Below are 22,851 nucleotides of genomic sequence, written 5' to 3' on the forward strand. Positions count from 1 at the left end.
TTAATAATATATATTTTTTAATTCAAAAGAATAAAATAAAAAAATTAATTTTATTCCATCTCAAATCTTTTAAAATTACAAGTAAAAAGTTACATACACCATAAAACCCAAGAAAACAGATTTAAAAGATATAGATTTTCATTATTGAAAATAATTTGAAAGTACGCGAAAATATCACTTTAAACATTAATGATGATTTAAAAATAAGTGAAATTATTGTAATATAACACCAAAAATGAATACAATATAGTACCAAAAAGTAGGTTTTGATACCAAACACAACAATTTTAAGTGATGTGATTGTTACATAACCCTCTATATTTTACTCTAAATAAAGAACAAGAGAACAAATTTGTTTCATAAGCAGGTATACATCGCTGTTACTCTTCTACAATAAAAGAGAGAGAGTATGATGTATATAGAGAGAATGGAGTTCTCAAAATTATCCCAAGTGTGAATTGCAAAGGGGTAAAGTATTTTTAAAGCGCACGATATGCTGTTGTCGGATGGTGTTTATTATTTCCGATGAAAGCCGGACCAGGTGGTAAAAATTCCGACCGATTGTTGGCCACTTGGCTACAACTGTAAGAACATATCAAACACAACCTTCAAACCATTCTTTGCTTAGACTGCTAAACTGCAGTAAGCAGATACAGACTAGGTTAAAAACAATAAAAACGAAATAGTGACATTCATTAGCTAATTCAAAATATAGACCACTACAACTATAGAAAATACAGACCGATGCTTCTTGCTCAAGGGCACCTAAAAATATCAAATTCAACTGCTTTATGCCAGGCCACAAGTATGCTCGACAACCCCATCAACAGTCAACAATCTTGCATTCCACACCTTCCACTACACCTCCAAAGTTCATTGACGAATGTACACACACCAACCCCAATATTACCCTAGACCTTTACATGTAAGCTTGTATTTCAACTTTCAAAAGTGATTTTCTGCAATCTTCATGCTGCAGTTCATACCTTCTGTCTAGGGGGAGTTATCAAATGATGCAATGTGGTTGCTTGTATAACAGCGCTTGGGCTGGTATCCTTGCTGCTATGGAGGGATACAGCTCGTCGAAGACCAAAGGTTTTATCAACACTGGATCGCTTTGTTCTCCGCCATGGCCGTGGAATATATCGCAGCAAGCGTGTTGAACATACGAGTAATATCACGCCTGTGATGATTAACAGCCTGAAATTCAAAAATATATCATGTTCGACGGATACAAAAGCTTAAACACCTAGCATGAACTTTATATACAAGGTTTTTTTCTTGGTTTCACCTAAGCTTCTCATTTCATCCCATGAAATACATAGAAAACAGTGTCAGAATCTTTCCACACACTGCTAGGCACAAAGGAGATGAAAAATTAAACAAGCATTTTGCACCAAGTAGAACCAACGAATACATGATCTGAAAGTAATTGCAAAGACAATTTGTCCAATCTTATTTCTTAACTATAACTGCTGGATCAGAATTTCAAATTTAAACTTAACCCTCAATTCCTTATAAATATGTATTTACAACCATTCTGGAATCCCAATCAGATTAGTCATCATTTCTTACATGAACGTGATTTATATTATATTCCGAATAAATCTGAATCTGGCAGGGTTAGGATTAAAGTATGTGGCTACAAGCCACAATTTTGGGGGCTCAAATCCCTCCAAAGAGCCATGTTTAGCATAGTTAGTTTAGGGCCAGGTTCTATTTCTAGTGACAGCGACAAGGAAAAGGCATCAAATTTACTCACCATCCAAGCAAAAGCCATAAACGGGCCACTGGAGCAGAAGGCAACCTCTCCCCAAGAGCAAGCATACCAGCAAGTACACCAGTGACGATAGAAGCCACAGCAGCACAAGTGGACACCACAATCGCCCTCCCATGCTTCAAGCCACGAGTCTGTTTTAAGGCAAGAAGAAACGAATCTAAGCATGTATAATGTAAAATTTAATCCTCGCAAAAAAAATTTGTGACCTGATAAACAAGGGAGAAAATATGAAAGAGAATGGAAGTTAAAAAACAAAAAGGCGAGTCCAGGATTTGTAGTGCTTCTAGTTAACATACTCTTTTTTTCCAAAATTTCCCAAGTTATTACTATATATCCTGCTTTTTTAATAATGAACTCCATTTCTAGGAAGGAGTTTTACTTGGCAGAGCAATTTGTTCTCCAAAAAGAGTCCATTTGTGTTAATAATACACTCTAAAATGACACAATGTACCCAACTTCAATCTTAAAAACTGCATTGTTGTGCCATTTACTCAAGCAACAATTTATTACATCCTTGGCGTTTGCAAAATGCTTCAACTAGGAGGAAACTTAATGAATAAAGACATTTGCAAACCTGATAGACAAATCCTGTCCCGCTACAGCATATACTTATTGAAACACAAACAGGAACAAGCAATCTAGAGAAACCCTGCTCCAAGAATAGAAATCCCATTTTTGATATGACAGATGCAATCCTGAAATTGTTATATGTACTCTGAGACAATGTACAAACATGAGGAATTACAAAAAAACTGAAGACTAACTATCCATCTTTTTGTTAAATAGAGGGGCTTTCGTGAGAACCGCTAGGAATATTAAAAAACTGAAGACCATCCATACTATTGTTAAGTAGAGGGGCTGACGTGCGAAGTGCGAACCACTATTGAACATAACTGGAGAACGCAGGTCTTGGGTGCATAAACGGTCATCTTGTCCGGAAAAGTTAAAGGTTCACGAAAAAAAATGCAAATATAGTCATCTTAAACAAACTGGTAACAATGCATGATGGACTATTCCAATATATTAATAAAAGAAAAATAGAAGAGAAGCTACGAGATAAAGTAGAGTTTTTGGTTTTCTCTCCACAACCGAGACTGGATCATAGTCCACGAAAATTTGACAATATTAGGGTTTTAAATCCTATTTGATTTGCCACAATAGTGGACTATATCAAACACGCCCAGAACTTTTCTTAATTAAGCCAAAAGAAAGGTCAAATCTCACCACTGTATATGTAGGTTAAAAGCTAAATATAAATATTTGTACTGCCTATTCCATCATGTCCAAATTAATGGCCCGAGGGTGCTAATATAATTAAAATCCTTAAATTTGGTATGAGCCTGATGTGTATATGAAAAACTCTCCATTCTATATAAGATGGCACTTGGTCCATACAAATAAAATATATGGGGGTTATCTATTTCTATATGAGGAAAATGATGTTCTGAAGAACCACTATCATTAGAAATGCTATTTCTTAGCTTAATCATACATGAGCTTAAGACATGATAAGGTAAAAACTGGTAATAAAAATTATATATAATTTCAAGTTCAGGCCAACATACCCGAACAAAATGCCTGATTCCAGGCCATAGATAATCTCCTCAACCACTTCAGATTGCATCTAGCGATAATCACATAAATACATATTGCTATTATAAGACTAACAATATAATATGACAAGATATGACTCAATAAAAACCTTCCAGAAAATCTAGACAGAATTACCAGCTCCTGTTCTTTACGCTGGCGCCTGTAAATACGTAGCCATCCATTAAGGAGAACCTACAATTACAAAAGCACATGACTCTGTGAATATGTATAACTAAAAAAGATAGAAACATAATTACATCCTACTTGAGGAAATCCTAACCAATTTATGGACAGAAAAGAATTAAATACAGTGCAAAACTGTAGAGCTACTGAGTCATATCCGCATCTTAGATACTAGTAATTGCAGAGTCAAATATAAGGAGTTCCACCAGGAATAAACTAAATGCATTCATAACTCCTAGAGAGTTACCAAAATACGAAGTTATCTTCTCCTTTCGTTCTCAAAAGAAGAGTTTGATCCTGGCTCAGAAGAAATGCAGCACGGAGCGAACAAGTTCAGTCGAACAACGTAACGAGTCTAAGGGCGGGATCAAGCTAAAAAAGAAAAGGAATGGACGGCCGTAGGCATGCATGGGCAGAAAACATACAAAAGTGGTGCAAAATTGTAGAGTGATGGAACCACATCATAGATACAAGTAATTTACAAAGTTGTCCATAAGGAGCTCCTACAAGCATCTACGATATAGAAGATTAGTCGTGAATGATGAGACTCTTTTTTAGCTCTTGTAGAATTTATTGCAAGGCACCATTACAAAAGCAAAGACCAAAGGTGCTTCGTGCTCAAGAATGCAGATATCCTAGTGCAACCTCACACTAACAATACTATGCTTCATCGGTACAGCTTAAAAGTCAAGATAACCTAGTCCACTATTAAGGTAAAGTATAAGGGGGTAGACTAATATCCAATTTGAATGACAACATAAGACATACCGGTTCAAAGAAAATGATACAAAATTACTGACAAGAAGATTGAATGACATGTGAGGACCAGCAATCTCTGGAATAATATGTATGTCTTTACATAGTCCGTATCTATGCCCTTTAAAATGTTATTAAAATTATATAAATGCTAAGTAGACACTATAAATATCAGATGGTGCAAAGGTTAGGATACCTACAAACATGAACGCAACAACAAAAGCAAGCCATGGCAAGTGAAAAATTGAAATGGCAGATGCTTCTTGATCCTCCCCTCCAGCACCAACTCCTGCACATTAAGGATCACATATACATTGGCATAAGTCATAACTCCTGGCCTGGTAGATTAAAACAAAAAACAATCTTGAGAGAATTATGAGGTCAAACTTCAGCAAGTGGTAGAAAGTGATGGTAGAATTCTCAAAATTACAAGGCCCAATCTGAATCTCGAAGAAGCATTGCTTTTTATTACTGGAAATTCCGTTGAGCAGATGATAGCTGCACTTTTTAAATTATTCTAGTAATCCTCCCCAGTCCCCATGGCCAATGTGATGTGAGATGTAATATCTCAAGTTTGCTAAATAGTAAGTACTGGATGATCAGTTCTCCAAACCTAGTTATGAATGTTGAATAAACTGCTTCCAAGTCTACATTGTCTCTGCTCATCAGAAATGATTTGTACCCATACCTGGGCACACCACTCTGTTCCTACTTTATTTAGGATTATAGGCCATCCTTAATGTTTTAAGCACTATTTCTTTCTTTTATGAGCCTATAAATTTAGGTTGTAGGCATACTGATTTTGCAAGAGAATTAAGGATGTTGAATCTGGGATGGCTTGTAACTCGTCTCTACCATAAATATAAGTTGGTTTCGCTTATGGAATCGGGAGTTTAACCATGCTACACTGCGATTCTCAAGTCTTCTTTGTCGCTTATTTGTTTCACCTCTATTTGCTATTTTTGGGATCGAAATTCCAAATAAAATGGAATCAAAAAGCATTGCATTCAGGGCTCTATCTGTATCTAATTTGTGCAATTTAAAACAGTGCAACAGCACAATCTATGGATTCACTTGGGGCAGTCTAAACATATTAATCGGCGGGTGCATCGATTTTTGTTCAGCTAATTGACTTCCTGCTGCCGATGCATAGTGGGTCTACAACTCCTTTGTGTTCATTACTGGGGTTGAAACGATCGGGAAGCACTTTTAACATCAGATGGGCCGCATACACAATAAAGTAACTTCTATTAGAAACAACAAGGCAGGTATGGGTGAATTAACTTCACATTGCAGCTGTATTACTAAATCTATTGTTCATCTAAAAGAAAATTTTGACATAAAAAAGCAAAAATTTATAACCTTCGTTAATCTAAGAACTAAACATCAAATCAAAGATACCAGATTTGGCAGTTGCATTTAAAATATAACTCTAAGGAACTTACATTACCTATGGTGCCAATGCCAGCTAACGTGATCCCAACCCAGTCAACAGCATTCATCATCTCCTTTAAATAATAATGGGAAAAGATAGAAAGTATAGCAAGTCCACAACCAGAAACTGGTTGAATGACTGAGACCTGGAATCAATCAATTATAACAACATGTTACAGGGAGATCTAATAACCTAACCGATTTTGCAGTAATATGCAGCTTGCATCATAATTTGTTATTCACATATTTAAAAACGCCTACAATGATCAATATTTGCACTTGATGCAAACATTGCATGTCAAAAAAAGAAAATTCAGACTAAAGTATGATCTTAACAGGACTACAGAAGGAGATTGTAAATATTCTTGGCCAAAAAAAATCATGACCAAAGACAGAGAACCTTGGTTCTAATGACTCTCATGGGAATCTAGATATGTAATGTACCAGGAAAGTCAGAATTGTGTTTCCCATCAAGGAATATAGTATATACCAATATTGGGCACCTCCTGTAAATATAAATGACAGTCGAAATCAATAGCTCTTTAGTCTACCCTTACCAACAAATGCCCTGGGTAAAGGAAGGGGGAAGCAGATGCGATGGTCCAGTAAAAATTGGATTGTTAAACAATTGTTAGTTTGTTTAAAAATGTGCCTTCATTTTACTTGGGGTCTCTCTATTATATATATATCGAACATCATACTTAGATTTGTTTCTATATGACTACAGGAAAATTTAACTACTCTCAAGTCTAGACTTTCAAGTTTTAATCAACAAATTCCTTATAAAAAAGAAAGGGATAGGGGAGGGTTACGATAATTTAACAGGTTTTTATATCAAAGTGGCCACCGTTCTCGTCAAAATATCTCATTTAGTTACCCGATCTCCACGGGGACTCATTTAAAGCACTCAAATCACTAGATATATCACTCAAGTTATTGAATAATTTTTTTAACAGAATTGGAGATTTTTTGTTCAATAGATTAGTTTTAGACATAAGCAATTAGGATATTTTTGGTTTAATCACTTGAAATCAAGTACAAGAACAAATTAAGGCTGAAAGTGTTAAGAGAAGATTAAAGCAAACATATTATCTATGTGAATATATGTGTTCTGAAAGTGCCCGTGCATTATAATTGTGATTTTTTTTATATAATATGAGTCACATGTAGTACATATTATCTTGTGACTAGGATTTCGTAAAGTTTTCTACCAATAACTTTTCTACATTTAATCTAGTGATATTTATAATGATCTGAGTGTTTGAAATGAGTCCCTATGGAGATTGGGTAGCTAGGTGAAATATTTTAACCAGAATGATGGACACTTTGATATAAAATCCTAATTTAATATATTCAATTAAGATGAAAATATAACACTTTGAGTAAACAAAGAATTTGTACAATTTTTGGTTAAAAATAACAAGAGGATTACAATTAACAAAGCTAAGAGATCCATTTCAACAGTCTCCGAGATTATCAATATGAAAACCACACAATCATAGGCTTTACTATTTATGCACCCTTCTAAAAAAGATAATTTAAAAAATAATCTATCTTTACTTTATGTTTTTGGATATAGTAGGCCAACACTCATATGGTCGGAACAAGAAAATATGGAAAGATGTCATATAACATGATGAAACGTCAAATCACTAAGATACATACATTTAGACAAGCAACCAATTACTTGTTTATATTTCTTTGTGAAGTGTCTAAACTCTTCCAATTTCTTTTTATTTTTTTAGCAAAACTAGTGCACGTGCACCTTTATCTTGTCTCTTTGTAGTATTTTTATTGTGACCGTAGCTTCTATCTGTTTCATTGGTTCTTACCCTATTTAAAGTCTTCTCATACATTTCGGATCTTCTTTCATGTGGATTATATATATTAAACTATTCTCAGGTATTCGCTGATATGATATTTTGCTTTTATCTTTGCCTTCATGCATAATCTCGGTGGCTTAACCAACTGCTTTGATTAAACAGATTCCGTGGACTCAGTTTGCATATCAGGATGAAGAGGTACTTACAGGAGCTAGAGATAATGCTCGCAACATCAGCATGGCTCCAAATATATCCATTAGGAAACCACTTATCCATGGTTTGTTAAAAACATACGCTCTTATGACCTGGAAACAGAGAGAGATGTGTTTATCCAAGTTTCATACAGAAAAGTTTTTTTAAAAAAAACAAAATATTATTCTTGAATGAAGAAAAAGAAGTTAACTGATAACTACTAAAAACTATTACTATAGTATGGGATCATGTACAACCTCTAATAAGCAACGATAGTGATAGTGTGATACACAAAGGGTAAGGTAAAATTCTTTTTAGTTGAACAAATACAGTGATCGTATGAGGAAACAATTCAAATTAATCAAAGAATCTTTACTGCATTTGAGTTTTTACCAATTTCATGTGTAGAAATAGTGGAGTAAATGACTGATCACTTCTGAGGGACATAGCATCCAATAAAAATCAATAAACTGAATCCTAGTACTCAATTGACAACCCAGAAACAAAATCTCCTTTTCGGTATCGCAGCGTAATTGTTAAAAGCAAAATAATGACACACATGTTTTCAATCCAAATTAATGGATATGAAATACTACCCTTTAACAAAACAAAGCCTACATCCATACCCACCGACAGGATCACAGCATTACAAGAAAATGGGTTAGAGATTTAGACAAATAAGAATAAAGTAAATCACAAATTATAGCATAAAAAAGTATATTAAAGAAAGTGTATAGAGATTAAAGAAAAGGGATTGGGGATGTTTTGCCTTAAGCTTCAAGGAGAGAGGAGGGAGAATAATAGTGCCCTTTTTCTGGAGAACTTTTCCGATGTTATTTCCGGCGGTGGCTGCCAGCGTAAGTAAGATCGCTTCCCACATCTCTCTCGCTGCCCCTCTCTCTCTCTATCTCTCCCTCCTGTGTTTCTTCTATATTTTTGTGTAAAAAAACAGCTCGTGATCTTTTCCACTTAATTCGCTTACTTTATTTTATTAGCGGATTTCCACTAAAAGGCTAGTTATTATCTGCAGCTACAAGATTTTATGCATTTATTTATTATTTATATTTCCGATGTTTAGAAATATTTTAATTTCAAATTATGTTTATATAACATGAGATTATGGTAATATCTTTTTTTCATTTTATTTATATATATATGTATTAGTATATTCCTGTTTCAGATTATTATTCAAATTTACAAAAATATACTAAATTAATATGAAATAAATTACAAAATTGTGGTCAAACGCAGCGCTCTTATGTTCAAAATTTCACTTTTATAATCTGATGTTTCATATTTTGATTTAATTTTTCAAGAATTTGACTACAGAATTTTTTTTCGAAAGAGATATTTAACCACTTTTTTGAAGATGAAAATAACAAATAATCAATAAAACTTACTCAATGTGTAAATAAAATTTTAATGTCCGAAAAAAAAAAACCGGTATTCTTCCAAGAATTCTGAAAATAAAACAAAGGAAACAAGAAAAATATAAGCCGATGTATATTAGATTACATAAATTATAAAAATAAAAAATATATTCAATAATTAATTATTAATAAAATCACGTGTATATGCATGTGCTGATTAAAAAATATACACAATTATGATAACTCAGACAATTAAACTCTTAATTGCCCGGTGGTTAAGTGTTTATCCTCTGTTGGCCAAGGTTCTGGGTTCGACTCTGACTCACCTCGAGAATATCTTAGAACAGATACTCAAATTGTAAGGCTAGACTACATTAGTCAAAAAAAAAAACCCCTTAATTAAGACACAATTGATAAAATATTAACGTCATTAATTAAGACACATAGCCCTTCAAATAAGGCACAGTTTACGCCCTTAACCAAATAACGCCCTCAATTATAAGGCACAAATAACGCCTTCAATTAAGGCACAATTAACGCTTTTATCTCTGAAGACGGATTCTAGAACTGTCGTCGCTGCGACCCTCAGCCACCGCCACCACTGCCACCACTTTTACGCTATCTCTCTCGCACACGACCGCAAAACTATAAACTCAGATTATCAACCGATTACTCAGCGAGGCACAAATCAAACAAAAAGTTTAATTAAAATCAAACAAATAACTATAATCAACAGCAATTAATCATGATTTAATCAAACAAAAAGAAATTCATCCAACTGGAAAATAAATGAACGAAAAACGCATACGTTTCATCTTTGACGGCACCGAATCAGAACGGAGCATATCGACGAGCAGTATCATTTGAAAAGAAGGAAGAAGATAAATATATGTGGACGTGGAATTTGAATTTTTAGCCTCAAAATTGGAATCTGATAAATTGGGTGCGTTGACAAGTGATTAACAAGGGGTGGTTGTTGAGAGTGAGATCGTAAATGATGATCCGATGTTGGCCATTTTTTATTGCAATTTTTGATTGCAGACGAGACCTTCGATTTGGATATAAAGCTAGAGAGATACGAACAGATAGAAGATCCTTGAGCATACATTTTAATTCAATTTATAAGCTCAAATTCTATACCTACTGCAAAAAACACTTTAGTTTTGATTATTGACTGCGGAAATACTGTGTAGTTGAGGACTTGGTGAATGTTACTATGTTAGTAATGCTGCTGCAACCTGCAAGCAAGCAAGGTGTGACAGGCAAGATGGGTGTGACAGCTGGGTAACAGCTGGAGGCTTAGTTGGCATGCTGAGCTGGATGTGTATATGTCAATTAGTCATTCTGTTATAAACTCATTTTTCTATATTCTCTCTCTCTCTAGTCAAGTTCGTAAGATATTGAAGGAATGTAAATACAGTGTTGCTTTCATAGATGCACATGCACTCTAGTGTTTTAGTAGAAGCTTACATGTTCTATCAACATTCTTTAAATTTGAAATTCTTTATGTTAAAATGTTAAAAAGGGATAAAGTTTCATCACAATTTATTCATTATTATATAATTTGTGGTAAAAGAATACTAAATAACTATTTTTGTATTCTGTAAAAAAAAATTGGAGCTGAACAAATAGTTAAGATGCGAAATAAGGACTAACAAGAGATTAATTGAATCGATCAGAGATTAGTTAGATAATTAATTGTATAATTGAAAATTTAATCCACTCGACGAGTTATGGAACAAAGATTATTCATTGATTAATCAGTCTTTCACAATAATAATCTTTTTTTAGTTGTTCTCCCGTCCCTTTCACTTAATCCGCTCGACGAGTTGTACTTTTTTATTGTTTGTATATCTTCATGTTTCTTCGCGTTCCAATTCTCAAAAAAATGTTAACTTTTTAATTAATCTCGTCATCTATTTTCATCCACATTTTTTTATTTATCAATTAGATATTAATAGATCCTAATATCTCATTTATTTTTGTTATTATTTTATCATATTTTATATATATTTTCTAACTTTCGTGTTCCATCCTAATATAAAAAATTGAGAGGGAAGAGATGGATGAATTGTATCTTACAAAAACACATCTTGTTTTCTTGAATCATAAAGGCCCAAATGACAATTAACATGATAAAATTCTCTTGCTATTGTCCATATCGTATAAACCGCATTAATTCGTATCATAAAATAATATATTCAGTTTTCATGATATAATTATGGATTACATTTTTTATGAATCACATGACATGGGTTGTATTTTTAACCAAGAAATGTGGTCCAAATCACACCGTAACAGATATAATATTATTATTTTAATTGATATTATACGATTCTAATCTTGATTTTTTATACATTACTATTATTAGTCATCATTTTATAACAACAGAAATTAAAGTTCGATAAAATAAGTGATATTACAAATGTTGAGGTCTATGCATGAATAACAAAATAATCAATTTACAACTAAATCTCCGGGAGTAAATGAAAAGAATAAAAATAATGGACGCTCTTATTTTTTTAATATTTGAAAAATATTGATATTTTGTAACCAAAGGATTGGCGAACACCTCTCTGGCCGGGCCTATTATGAAGCCTTGTTAAGGGAGTTCTGCCCCCGCTGAGGTCTTCATTATCATAATGAAATTAACACTTGAACCAAATTCCAAAAACTTGAACTAAATATAGAAAAACTAGCTCAGCAACACCAAACTATTGCATGAGAAAACAACAATACCACAAGGAAAAATGACAAGTCAAGGGTAGTCAAACAACCCTTCGAAGCATAGAAGTAATAGTACGGATTTGAGGAATTCTTTTGCCCTGTATTATAACTCGGAAATGTGCCTTGTCCACCCGGGACAGGCACATAGTTAAGATCAGGAGAAGGTGGAGGTGGAGGTGGTGAAGGCGAATCAGGGCTCTCGCCCCATGCAATGTAAGAAGGTGGTGGAGATGTTTTTGTGGGAGCTGGCGATGATTTCTTTGGCGGTGGTGGGGATTCAAAATAATAAGATTGCTCAGGCGGTGAAGAGTGGTGAGGTGGTGGTGGTTTCGGAGGCGATGGGGGTGGGCTTGCAGTGCTTTTTAGTGGTGGAGGTGGGGGTGCACATATGACAGGACATGATTCACAATCACTAATGCAGAATAAGCCTTCTGCGGGCGATATGGTAGATGATGTTCCGAATGTTGGTTTGGAAAGCAAGATCATTTCTATGATCACAAGTGTTGTGGAGAAAAATGAGCATTTTGAGTTGATGAATGTTGGGCTATTGGGAGGTTTCATTTTGTGAGAGACAAGTAAATGTTAGTAGTATCTGGCTTTTTATTTATAGAGTAAAGCTATAAACAAGCCAACAAATCCTTATACTAGTGTGAGCTAGAATCCTCAAGTACAACAAAACATGACTGAGATTTTATTTTATTTTTTAAAAAAAGAGAAAAAGAGAATATTAAATTTTCTTGCTGAGATGGACAACATGAGCTGGGGCTGAACTAGCCTTGTTTGATTCCTCTGCATTTTACAGATGTAGAGGATAGTTAAAATACATCACAGAGAAACATATTCTTTTCATTTGAAGGGGGCAAAGTATAAAACGAAAATAAAAAATATAAGGAAATTAGCTTTCCTTTTCATCATATGTTCCTTTCTCCATCTGCAATCAAACTTTGTACAGGCATAAATTCTCTCAAACCAACTTTAACACTTTAAGCATTCATCTTTTAGTGTATGTATGCCTTTCTTATACTTGTGGACTTTGGCTTTGATCTTATCGAGTTCAGTTTAATGCCTTCCTTATAGTTATGGACTTTTGTGATTGCGAATTTAGCTTCTTCTTTTTTCTTTTTTAAATCATCATGCTAGACTGCTAGTCTTTAAACGAAACAAAACTGTACAGTTTACTGTTCGACTTCCAACTCAAATCTATGAGCTTGGTTTGATAGGCGGACTCCAGTCTGAAGAGGAAAATATTGTTTGATTTTTCAGCTTGTCAAGCAATGCTAAGTTCAATAACAAAAAGTCCATTTTGATATGTTATCCAAATGAGTTTACATAAAAAAATATGTTCAGTAATTTTATCAAGCACAGTCCAAATTTAATAAAATTGCCAATAATCGATAAATATTTTTGTGTGTACTTTCTGTTTGAAAATTATGAATAATAATCTCACATTGAATAGATGTATAAATATTTCATAAAAAATAGATGTATAAATGTTATGATATTTGTTTGGAGTTAGTATTTATTATTTTTAAGCGTTTACATTAAAATGTAATAAGATAATTTATATATTAATATAAATATATACACATACAGACAAATCTTTCATAAACCACATCACACACTATAATAAACAGGTTTTAATATCCAAAATTTGGTTTCATCAGACTCCGATCTTACTGGATCTCGTTTAGAACTTATTTCTAATTCCAAAATCCTTATCAAAACAAATTTATCTGATCCCAAAATCCTTCTCATTCTACTTGATAATATTGATATTGATTATATTGACATGTGTTTTACTCAAAACAAGTTAGAATTTCGATCTTTCCTGACCCGGCGCTTGAAACATGTAAAAAAAAACTTTTAATAAGGTGAAAGACTGTTATATATTTTATCGTCAAACCTTAACAAAAATATTATTTTTATATTATAATTTAAAATATATAAATATTAAAAAAATTGTAATTGTAAAAACACAAGCAGAATAAAAAGAGCGAAGAGCGCCGGTACCAGAAAAACCCTAACAAGACCGCCGCACACACGCGAATGGCTCGTACCAGCAACATACTTCTCGATTTAGAAGCCGACAACCCTGCTTCGTCTTCTATAGGTACTTTCTCTATCTCTCTCTTCTGCGTACATAAATGTTTTCGAATTGTTCTCTTTGAATATACGTTTCTTTTCAGTTAATTGCTTGTATCGCATTGAATTACACATTATTTGCAGAATCCAAACTTCTTTTCTGCGTGAATGATGATTTAAGCCGGCAGCCTAAGGTTGCGAAATCGATTCAGCCTGAGAAAAAACCTGCAATTAGGCCCCTCCCCAAAAGCCAAGGTACATAGATAACCCTAATTTTTAAGTATATGCACGATACTGGGGGCCATTGTATTCTCCTATGTTGAATTATTGTCATCTGTGAGTTTAATTACATCGTTATCACGTTTTTTGTGTATAGATGTATGAGGGGTGGTGTAAAGAATTAAAGAAACTAGTGTGACTCAATTTTTATATCCCGTAGACCATTGTGAAAGACATTGTTACAGTTTTAATTGCCGGCTCTGCGTGAATTGTTGTTGTTTATATAGAGACTGAGCTGTACTTAGTAGTTCATCTTATTGTATGATGATCAGCATATGTATTATTTTTCACACTTGAAGAAGGGTTTTGAAGTCCGAGTTGATTAATATTTAGTGAGAATTGTTGCCGAGTCTTATTTTTATACTATTTTTACAGTTCTGGATAAACTGAAGGATTTCTTACCAGTCATGTCTGAAGCAAATAAAAAATTGCAGCTTGCTGCCATGGTACTACTTGAAACTTGAATAATGTTGTGGGTTGTTTCTTTGCCTGCTAAGAATTTTTACCATTGTTATGGTATGATATATGCAGGACAATACGAAGGTATTTGATATTGAATCCATTGAAGACGATGATTCACCACATATTGAAATGGTATGTATAATATTTTTTTTTCATGTTCTATCTTTGCTGAAGTTTACCTACCATATAATGTAAGTTATGGTTGCGATTATATAGGATCTGATGCTGGGTGTTGCTGACCTCAATACCCCTGAAGCTATTGCTGCGGCCGAGTCTGCAATTAATGGGAATCAACCAGCTTCTTCCTCTGTGGCTACAAGTGAGTCGAGTGACAGCAGTGACGAAGATGAAGTAGATGACAATCACAGTGAGAGCACCTCAGATGATGAGCACAAAGAGCAGCGTGGCTCTAATAAACATGATCAGGGGAAAAATGACAGGAGTCTTAAATGCCCTCCTGTGAACATAAAAAGAGCCAAGTCTATTGGCACGAAACTATACGAAAAAATGAGAAAAAAACAACCAAACAAGCGGCCAAAGATTGTGGAGCTTTAATGATACCTTAGCAACATGAAAACTAAGTCACAAACTCTAAAGTTACATCTTTCAGGATTATGTCAGAGGATGATGGTGCAATCAAGCTAGAAAAAGTTTTGCAACCAGGTTTTAGCGACATTGAGGTGAATCTATTTCATGTTCTCTTGAATAACCCTGTTGATGGATTTTCGGCAGTGTGGTCGAAGAAAGCAAAAGTTTTGATATAGTGTTACTATTGTCGACCTACATGAACCTTGTAGCAATTGTTGTCTATTCAAGATTTTGCTCCGTTACTTTATGATCCAAATTTGGACATGTGGGATGTGGTCATTTTATTTTGTTGCAAGCAATATACTATTTTGTGTTGGAAGGATCTGGCAAGTGATCAAAGTTTGCCACGGGAGGATAGCCCTCTAAGTTGGCCTTTTTGTTTCCTGCTTTTTCCTTCAGAAAACATCTTGATGTTTGTGTCTTTCAAAGCTGTTTCCAAGAAACAATTCAACACCATATTTGTCACACTCTTGAAAGACAATTGACATTGCGAAAATCTTTAAAATTTATGCAGAGTTTGGGATATATATACTCCATCTACTGATTTTGACTTTTTTTATATCTAATTTGAAATTTCAAAAAAAAAAAAAAAATCCCATTGAACATAATTATATTTTCTAAAATTAATATCAAACAAGAGTTTAGAATCTAAAATTAATTTGATATAAAAATTGAAACTTTTTGTTGAACATTATTATTATTATTATTATTACACCTTAATATACCTATTAAAGTATCATTTTTAACATCATTTTTTTCAAGGCCATGACATCGAAGGATAACTAAACTGCTTGCAGTTCTCGCTAAGAGGATATTCACCAATGGCAATGGGGGATATAAGTGCTGCCCAGAGTCCCTAGACTATTGAATTCGAGAAAATCATTTAGTTTTGATTGCAGCTGAAAAGGATGCAAATCCCAGATAACATCAAAAACCTCAAACACCTCCATGTACCCTAATTTATGACAACATTAGTAAGTAATTTACTAATTGTGAAAATTTCAGCTTGGAGGAGTATACTTGCTAGTGACCTGGTGTGACTTTAATTCAAACCTTAATTGAGCAGACAAATGTAGAAAGACAGGAAGCTCTAACATTTCAGAATGCATCTGCTCTGTTTGCGGTGGGTAACTTGGGGGCCTGTCCATCACTTCTCATGACTTATGAACTCGAGTCTGTAGAATTTAACTCTGACATGTTATTACTTCCAAATTCTTTTAACCTGTTAAGCTCTGGCAAAACCACTGAAGAAAGATCTGGCCTATCTTTCTGTTTAATCTCGACACATCGAAGTGCAATTTTTGCAAAAGAAAGGGCCTCTTTGACTGGCCAATCTGGAACACTAGGGTCAAGCAGATCTGCAAATGTTCCTTCAGCAATAGATTTCTCAACACGACGAATTAGACCCATGGGAGGCCTAGCAGTAAGAATCTGAAGTAGCATTACACCAAATGAGTACAGATCTGATTTAACCACCAACTTGCCTGTTTGTTGAAATTCAGGATCAATGTAACAAAATGTCCCCGCTGCTGAAGTCATGCGATATTGTGTGACATTATCAGCTATTGAAGCTGGGAGTAGACGTGACAAACCAACATCACCAATTTTGCACGTGTAATTGCTGTCCAAAAGGATGTTGGCTGGCTTAACGTCACAGTGCACAAGAGGTTCTGGTTTCGCATTGTGCAGGAACAGAAGTCCAGTTGCAATATCAGCTGCTATTCTAAACCGTATTCTCCATGATATTGGGGGAGTGTTACCTTTTCTAAATAGACGATCTTCCAGACTGCCATAGCTCATGTATTCGTATACTAAACAGCCATACTGGGGGCACGCACCCAGGAGAAGGACCATATTTGGGTGCCTCATGCGAGATAGGATCTCAACCTGCATATAACAGAAACAATTTTTTACAAATGAACAGAAGAAAACAAAAAGGAATTCATAGAGTGAGTCAATATGTAGTAATCTACACCATATAAAGACTGGCAATTTTCACACCAAGTGGCAAGTATATCATGATTAAAATCTGTCATTGTACGGGTGTGGGAGCCATCACACATGACTGATATGTCATGAGGTGACAATCAACAGCAAATTAAATAGGGGGGAGACAGATGCGAGTTTTAACCCATATATTGCAAGAGAAAAAGGGCCAAAAGGCACAAATTTTATATAAAAGGTCCGAAATGGCATCCAAAAAACATTGGCCCTTAATTTGCATATATATAACTTAAAACTTGATTGCATTAGTTGCTCATAATAACAGAAGTTTCAATTACTAGCTCTTCTCTCAAATCAAATCTTCTTTCTATGACTATTTCCAAATCCAGATTTTGCTTCTATGACTACTCCAAATCATTCCCCAGCCCTTCCTCACCTATACACATATAACAATTGCAAACACACATGCATACAGCGCATAGTTGTTAGATCAAAGTGTTCTTACTGAAGAGGTTGGACAAAACGGCTAAAACAAGTATACAAATTGCACTCCAAGTTATTTGGTTATGTGGAGTAACATGTATGGGCCCGGATATTCTAATTACAAATCTGGAGAAAATACAAATAATAATTGCGTTTTTCACTTTAGACACAATTTTATATAAGTTTGGACTCTTCGCTAACAAAATCATTGCCTGCGTTTCACCGGAAAAGAATATGTAAAATGTGTTTTTACCATGTAAGGCATGCTCTAGTTGCATTATCAATGTACCAATATGGACCAGATTTCTGATCTGTTCCATTTTGAGCATTTTCTGTCAAAATGGTGTAACCCAAACCTGGCATTTTGAACCCAAAAATTGATTGGGGACGGGAAAAGTAAATGTGCATCCACAATGATCTCAAACAACAAAGAGATGCTAAAAGATCTCAAACAACAAAGAGATGCTAAAAGATAATCTCTAGTGCATTTAGATGACTTAACTATAAAGGGATCATGTATGTATATACATAAATGTGATTCTAGAATGATCTCAAACAACAAAGAGATGCTAAAAGAATTTATTTAAAATTTAAGGTTCTGCAGCAAATGCTTAGTAATTCTAAGTTTCTATTTCAAGGATTGTTTCTCTCTTGAGCGCGACCCTATATATGAATACTATCTGCCAAAAATTACAGCAGTATCAGCAGAACCATATTATTTTAATCCCTAACCACTGTCTTTAAGATCAATCGAAAGATTAAATAAACTAAACGAGAATTTTACCTAGAGGTACTGGTGGATCAATGGAGCTTCTCCCACATATTTACATGGATTTTTAATACAAAACTAAACTTTAGATACTTATAGACATGCTATTCTTCCTATTTTTGCGACTTGGTGACTGAATCAAAGGAGTTGATTATTCATCCACAGTTCAGACGTTCAACAAGTCACATGTGAAGATTAAGGGAATACATAGCTCATGGCTGGGCCAATGAAACTGTTGTGAGTTTATGATTCATTCTGAGCAGCATCCAAATAGACATGCTCATAATCATAAGCTTTTCTTCTTTTAAAACCATCGGCATGCGTGGTTAAACAGAACCAATGTGAAAAGCAATCATTTCCTCATCTCCTAAACTCTTCAAATTTGCTCCAAAGCTTTTTTCTTTTATAAGTAACTCTTTCCTGCTCCGCAGAAGTCGGAGGAAAGCTAAAATCGGATTTCCTGTGATTTACTATATACTTCTAGAGGAAATGTTACTCAAGCTTAATTGATAGAATAAATCATATTACAGTCCAGGAATAGGCGTTTCGTCCCCAGACCCAAAGGGTACTAATTAATGAATTCATTAAGAATGTCGGCTTCACATCTCTAATATCATTGTATTTTGATAATTACTTACATCTATCGTCATCTGTTTGCTTTCAAGAAAGGTATCTTCTATACAGTGTACCCTTTCATTACTACATTAACATAAACCTGAGGCAGTGTGACAGATTTATACCTCTCGTTGAAATTGTTTATTTCCCTGTGCAGCACCTAATCCAAGAACCTTAATAGCAACTTTTGTGTGGTCAAGCTTTCCGATATAAACTGGTCCATATCCACCTTCACCAATCTTAAAGGAATCTGAAAAGTGATCAGTGGCAGCCTCAATATCTTCGATTGTGTATTTTCTGTACCTGACATTATTGTGAGATAAAACTTCTAATGCTCTGTATTTTGCTTCAGCATTCCTCTTAGCCTTCAATTCTGCATGCCTTCTTCTCTCTGCTTCCAGTTTAGCTACCTTTTCTGCCTTTTTCGCTGCTTCAAATGCAGCTCTGTGCATATACATCTCCTTCTCCTCATACAAATTAACAACTGCGTCTTCGAGAAGACCTGCTATCTCGAATTTGGGACTTTCTTCTAGTTTGCAGTGATGAATTTCCTTAACCTAAAATTTAGCCAAACATGTAAGAAATTAGAGCATACAACTTTCCGTGTCCAACAATTAACATCAAAAGTCAAGAGCCTTGTGTGAGCTTATTTGACCAACTTAAGATCATATATTCAGTAAAATAATACTTTCCAATTTTAGACGTTAGACATTTATTAACAAATTATAGAAGTATTGATTTTCCCAAAGAAACTGAAAACCAAATGGAACTAGTCTACATAAAATCAAAGCCAAACCTTCTTAATGGCTGTATACGCTCCCTTCCAAGTTCTGTTGTAAATGTCTATAGATTGCTTGAGTTCAAGCTTCATCCTTCTCAACTTAGCTTCAACATTTTTCTGCCATATTGCATTATTTATAGATTAGTTCATCAAGTTAAGTCATTTTTTTGAAATTGACTCTTATGCGGCTTTGCACTTACTGACTGCAATCTGTGCAATCTCTCTGTCGATTCTTGTAAAGTGGTAACATCTTCATTCTGGTCAGTAACAACATGTGATACAAAGTTTAGATGGTCATTTGAATCTTCGTGCACGCCAAGGCGATTATTGTTAGAAATATTCTTCTCCCCCCTGAACAAAGTGTCAATACTGTCTACTGATAATTTTCGGTTCCATCGCCTCCTCTCAGATCTTACACTTCTCTGCTTTTCGCTGAAAGCCATTAAACATAATATATTTAACAAACCTTCGTAAAAAATATTATCGCATATCTGAATTCTATACAATCTTTTTCCTTATTGGGTACCTGACTTCTTCCTCTGGTTCAGATTGCTTGGTTAGAAAATGAGATAACATTTTTTGACAATTTGGTGTACTAGAAATTGAGGAAAGAATGGCTGCAGGCACTGCAGCTAGTCTGACAGATTGTATCTCAGTTTTTGAAATTACATACACTGAACAAAATCCTGGTGCAGATTCATTGATCATAGTAGGAATGTCAGGGACCCTCCATTGCCTGTTTGGGAAATTGTAAAGTTTAAATCATGTGAATATGTAGGTGTGCATGCGGCGAGACTCGAGAGTGCATGTGTGTGTTAGGGAGGGGGGGTAGGTGGAGGGGAACCAACATTTGAAGAGTACTCCTTGTTGATGCTCCAAGAACAAAATGGGTGATGATGTTGTCATCTACGAAGTTCAGAAGCGCCTCGGAAATATCATCATGGTCAATGACTATCTCTTTTGCCAGAACCTTAAGTCAAAGATCAAAATCAGTGTATGAATCTTGTACTCATATATCTAAAATCTTTGGCTAAGCATATTTATTGGTTCTACTATATCTTCTACTCACAAGTCACGACCCTGTTACTAATTTTAGGTTTATACCATTTTATTGATCTTTTGATTGAATAAATTTAATTCAACTGAATAAATATACACAATATAATTATATACTGCAATTAATAGATAAAGTAGTGACAATATCCTCACTAGATGGGTAATCTTCTTCTTTTTCAAATTTTTTGTTTGGCCGAGAAATACATTATATACTGCAATTAATAGATAAAGCTAGAGTGTCCTAAATAATTTAAACCAACAACTATGAACACCCCCCCCCCCCCCCCCCCCTCTCCCCCCCCCAAACAAAAAAAAACCCCAAACAACTTGTCTTTTATATATAAAATATAATTCTGATTAATTATGCTTGAACAGTTAAACCTCTTTAAGTGACTTAGTCTTTAATGCAGGAGGCACTGTTAATTTTCAGATATAAAATTCCCCTCTGTTAGTTTCAGAATCACTAAACTCTAATAATGCCACTTCATGCTTGTACGTATATGATATATCTGTTGCTAATTAACATACCTCTTTTCGTGCACAGTATGCTCGGAAGGGCTTAAATAGTTGTGACATGTCAGCATCAGTTAAGTCACCCTGTTCATCTGGAGCAGTATTATGTTCAATGTAAGTGAAAAATGTGCAATATGTCTCAATGTAATTGCAAAATGTGTAACATAATAAAAATACTTTATTATAGATTTTGTCTCAGTAACATTGAGTGTGCAAAATATCAGCCACAGAAAATAGTTCTGCCTGCAAATATTCATGCAAGGAAGCAGTTCAATACCATTATATGCTTAGAGTAAGGGCAATGGATTTTGATAATATAAATGTATTTTCTGCAGTGAATAAAGCATATGGATTACTGCCTATTTTTCAGATACTCCCTCTACACCAAAAGTACTTATAATTCTTCGGAAGAGGATGGCACTCTCGTCTAGAAGAGAAAAGTATCCAGGAATTATCAACTACTAAGAGTATATTTACTTCACTAAATTTCTAGCCACCCGCAGGTCTATACTGTGCTTCAATGGCTAAACGCCTCCAGTGGAAATTTTTTGGCAATAATTTGGGGGGGATAATTTCAAATTTTTGGACACCTTGTGTTGTGTGGTTGGGTGATAGCAATTGGCAAATTCAGCGAGCACTCAGTTATTCTCAAAAGTTTGTATTGCATTATAGCATTACTCATTGCACTATCATTAAGAACATATCCCCGAACAAAATGCGCATAGTATAAGAAAAACATAAGGGGTACCTACGGTGTTGTTTCCTCCTAACATGGATGAGAAAGAGTGATGATTTAGTTTTGTGGGTCAAGAGATTATTAATAGCCCATCTAGCAGCAAATTTGCTGTTATTATCCCTGGAAACACCCACCGCCACCATTTTGTTGGGCAAAGCAACATCATCTATAGGCACTAGACGATCACCCATTATATATAATCTGATTGATTATTTGGTTCAGGACTTTCAACAAACACCTGGTGAGCGTCAAAGAAAAACAGATATAAGAAGAGAGGAGGGACGGAACATGGAGGAGGCCGAGCTTGATTGCAAGCCTCTGCCTCCTCCTTCCGTCCAATTCACAGGAAATTTTATGATTTTTTTTGTCATATAAGGAAATTTTATGATTATGGAGATCTGGAATTGGAATGGAGATGATGGAGCGGGGTTGCCCACGTGGATAAAGAAACAATTTACTAACAAAACATGATTTGGTTTAAGTTTTTTGATAAACTAATTTTATTTGAAATTTGAAATAAAATATTTATCAAAAGAAGAATTTCTATCATTCACTAAAATATCACAATATATAATTTATAAATTTTTAATCTGATTTTTAATTTGTATTAACATAATTAATTATTTACTTAATTTCAGGAATGATGCTTTTCAATTTTTGGAGAAGAAGAACAGGTTTGTTAAAG

At 34.5% G+C, this 22,851-nt stretch overlaps 4 protein-coding genes across 5 annotated transcripts; 1 reads left to right on the forward strand and 3 right to left on the reverse strand.

Annotated features, from left to right (window-relative positions):
- Positions 1-494: 494 nt before the first annotated feature.
- LOC108210249 (probable magnesium transporter NIPA9) lies at positions 495-8,736 on the reverse strand. Its single transcript, XM_064088080.1, has 9 exons — positions 8,531-8,736; positions 7,776-7,874; positions 5,763-5,892; positions 4,513-4,601; positions 3,509-3,565; positions 3,346-3,404; positions 2,355-2,475; positions 1,763-1,911; positions 495-1,200 (listed from the first exon to the last, which is right to left on the reverse strand). The coding sequence occupies exons 1-9, from the start codon at positions 8,639-8,641 to the stop codon at positions 981-983; spliced, it is 1,035 nt and encodes a 344-aa protein (XP_063944150.1). The 5' UTR covers positions 8,642-8,736; the 3' UTR covers positions 495-980.
- A 3,095-nt stretch (positions 8,737-11,831) lies between these two features.
- Positions 11,832-12,344, reverse strand: LOC108207739 (extensin). Its single transcript, XM_017378170.1, has one exon. It carries the CDS (start codon positions 12,342-12,344, stop codon positions 11,832-11,834), a length of 513 nt encoding a protein of 170 aa, XP_017233659.1.
- A 1,465-nt stretch (positions 12,345-13,809) lies between these two features.
- Positions 13,810-15,379, forward strand: LOC108206654 (uncharacterized). Its single transcript, XM_017377025.2, has 5 exons — positions 13,810-13,968; positions 14,085-14,195; positions 14,595-14,665; positions 14,751-14,813; positions 14,898-15,379. Exons 1-5 carry the CDS (start codon positions 13,905-13,907, stop codon positions 15,234-15,236), a joined length of 648 nt encoding a protein of 215 aa, XP_017232514.1. The 5' UTR covers positions 13,810-13,904; the 3' UTR covers positions 15,237-15,379.
- Positions 15,380-16,138: 759 nt separating this feature from the next.
- LOC108209332 (U-box domain-containing protein 52) lies at positions 16,139-22,594 on the reverse strand. 2 transcript variants are annotated; one of them, XM_017380175.2, is made up of 8 exons: positions 22,183-22,594; positions 21,446-21,522; positions 20,710-20,831; positions 20,388-20,597; positions 20,062-20,293; positions 19,877-19,978; positions 19,206-19,637; positions 16,139-17,156 (listed from the first exon to the last, which is right to left on the reverse strand). In XM_017380175.2, exons 1-8 carry the CDS (start codon positions 22,355-22,357, stop codon positions 16,431-16,433), a joined length of 2,076 nt encoding a protein of 691 aa, XP_017235664.1. In that variant the 5' UTR covers positions 22,358-22,594; the 3' UTR covers positions 16,139-16,430. The 2 variants fall into 2 exon arrangements, with proteins under 2 accessions (XP_017235664.1, XP_017235666.1); XM_017380177.2 differs by having other exon boundaries at positions 16,281-17,156; positions 22,179-22,349.
- Between the last annotated feature and the right edge of the window lie 257 nt (positions 22,595-22,851).

Source organism: Daucus carota, chromosome 2 (assembly GCF_001625215.2).
Source record: "Daucus carota subsp. sativus chromosome 2, DH1 v3.0, whole genome shotgun sequence".
Lineage (NCBI taxonomy): Eukaryota > Viridiplantae > Streptophyta > Magnoliopsida > Apiales > Apiaceae > Daucus > Daucus carota.

Excerpts from the sequence above, each read along its gene's own strand:
- LOC108210249 (XM_064088080.1), bottom strand. The coding sequence starts at position 8,641 with ATGTGGGAAGCGATCTTACTTACGCTGGCAGCCACCGCCGGAAATAAC. Across the intron at positions 7,875-8,530 it reads CTCTCTCCTTGAAGCTTAAG|GTCATAAGAGCGTATGTTTT; the intron begins GCAAAACATCCC and ends CTCTGTTTCCAG. Across the intron at positions 1,912-2,354 it reads GGACAGGATTTGTCTATCAG|ACTCGTGGCTTGAAGCATGG; the intron begins GTTTGCAAATGT and ends GCCTTAAAACAG.
- LOC108207739 (XM_017378170.1), bottom strand. The coding sequence starts at position 12,344 with ATGATCTTGCTTTCCAAACCAACATTCGGAACATCATCTACCATATCG.
- LOC108206654 (XM_017377025.2), top strand. The coding sequence starts at position 13,905 with ATGGCTCGTACCAGCAACATACTTCTCGATTTAGAAGCCGACAACCCT. Across the intron at positions 14,666-14,750 it reads AATTGCAGCTTGCTGCCATG|GACAATACGAAGGTATTTGA; the intron begins GTACTACTTGAA and ends TGATATATGCAG. Across the intron at positions 14,814-14,897 it reads ATTCACCACATATTGAAATG|GATCTGATGCTGGGTGTTGC; the intron begins GTATGTATAATA and ends GCGATTATATAG.
- LOC108209332 (XM_017380175.2), bottom strand. The coding sequence starts at position 22,357 with ATGGGTGATCGTCTAGTGCCTATAGATGATGTTGCTTTGCCCAACAAA. Across the intron at positions 19,638-19,876 it reads CGTATACAGCCATTAAGAAG|GTTAAGGAAATTCATCACTG; the intron begins GTTTGGCTTTGA and ends GCTAAATTTTAG. Across the intron at positions 17,157-19,205 it reads ATAAACAATTTCAACGAGAG|GTTGAGATCCTATCTCGCAT; the intron begins GTATAAATCTGT and ends TGTTATATGCAG.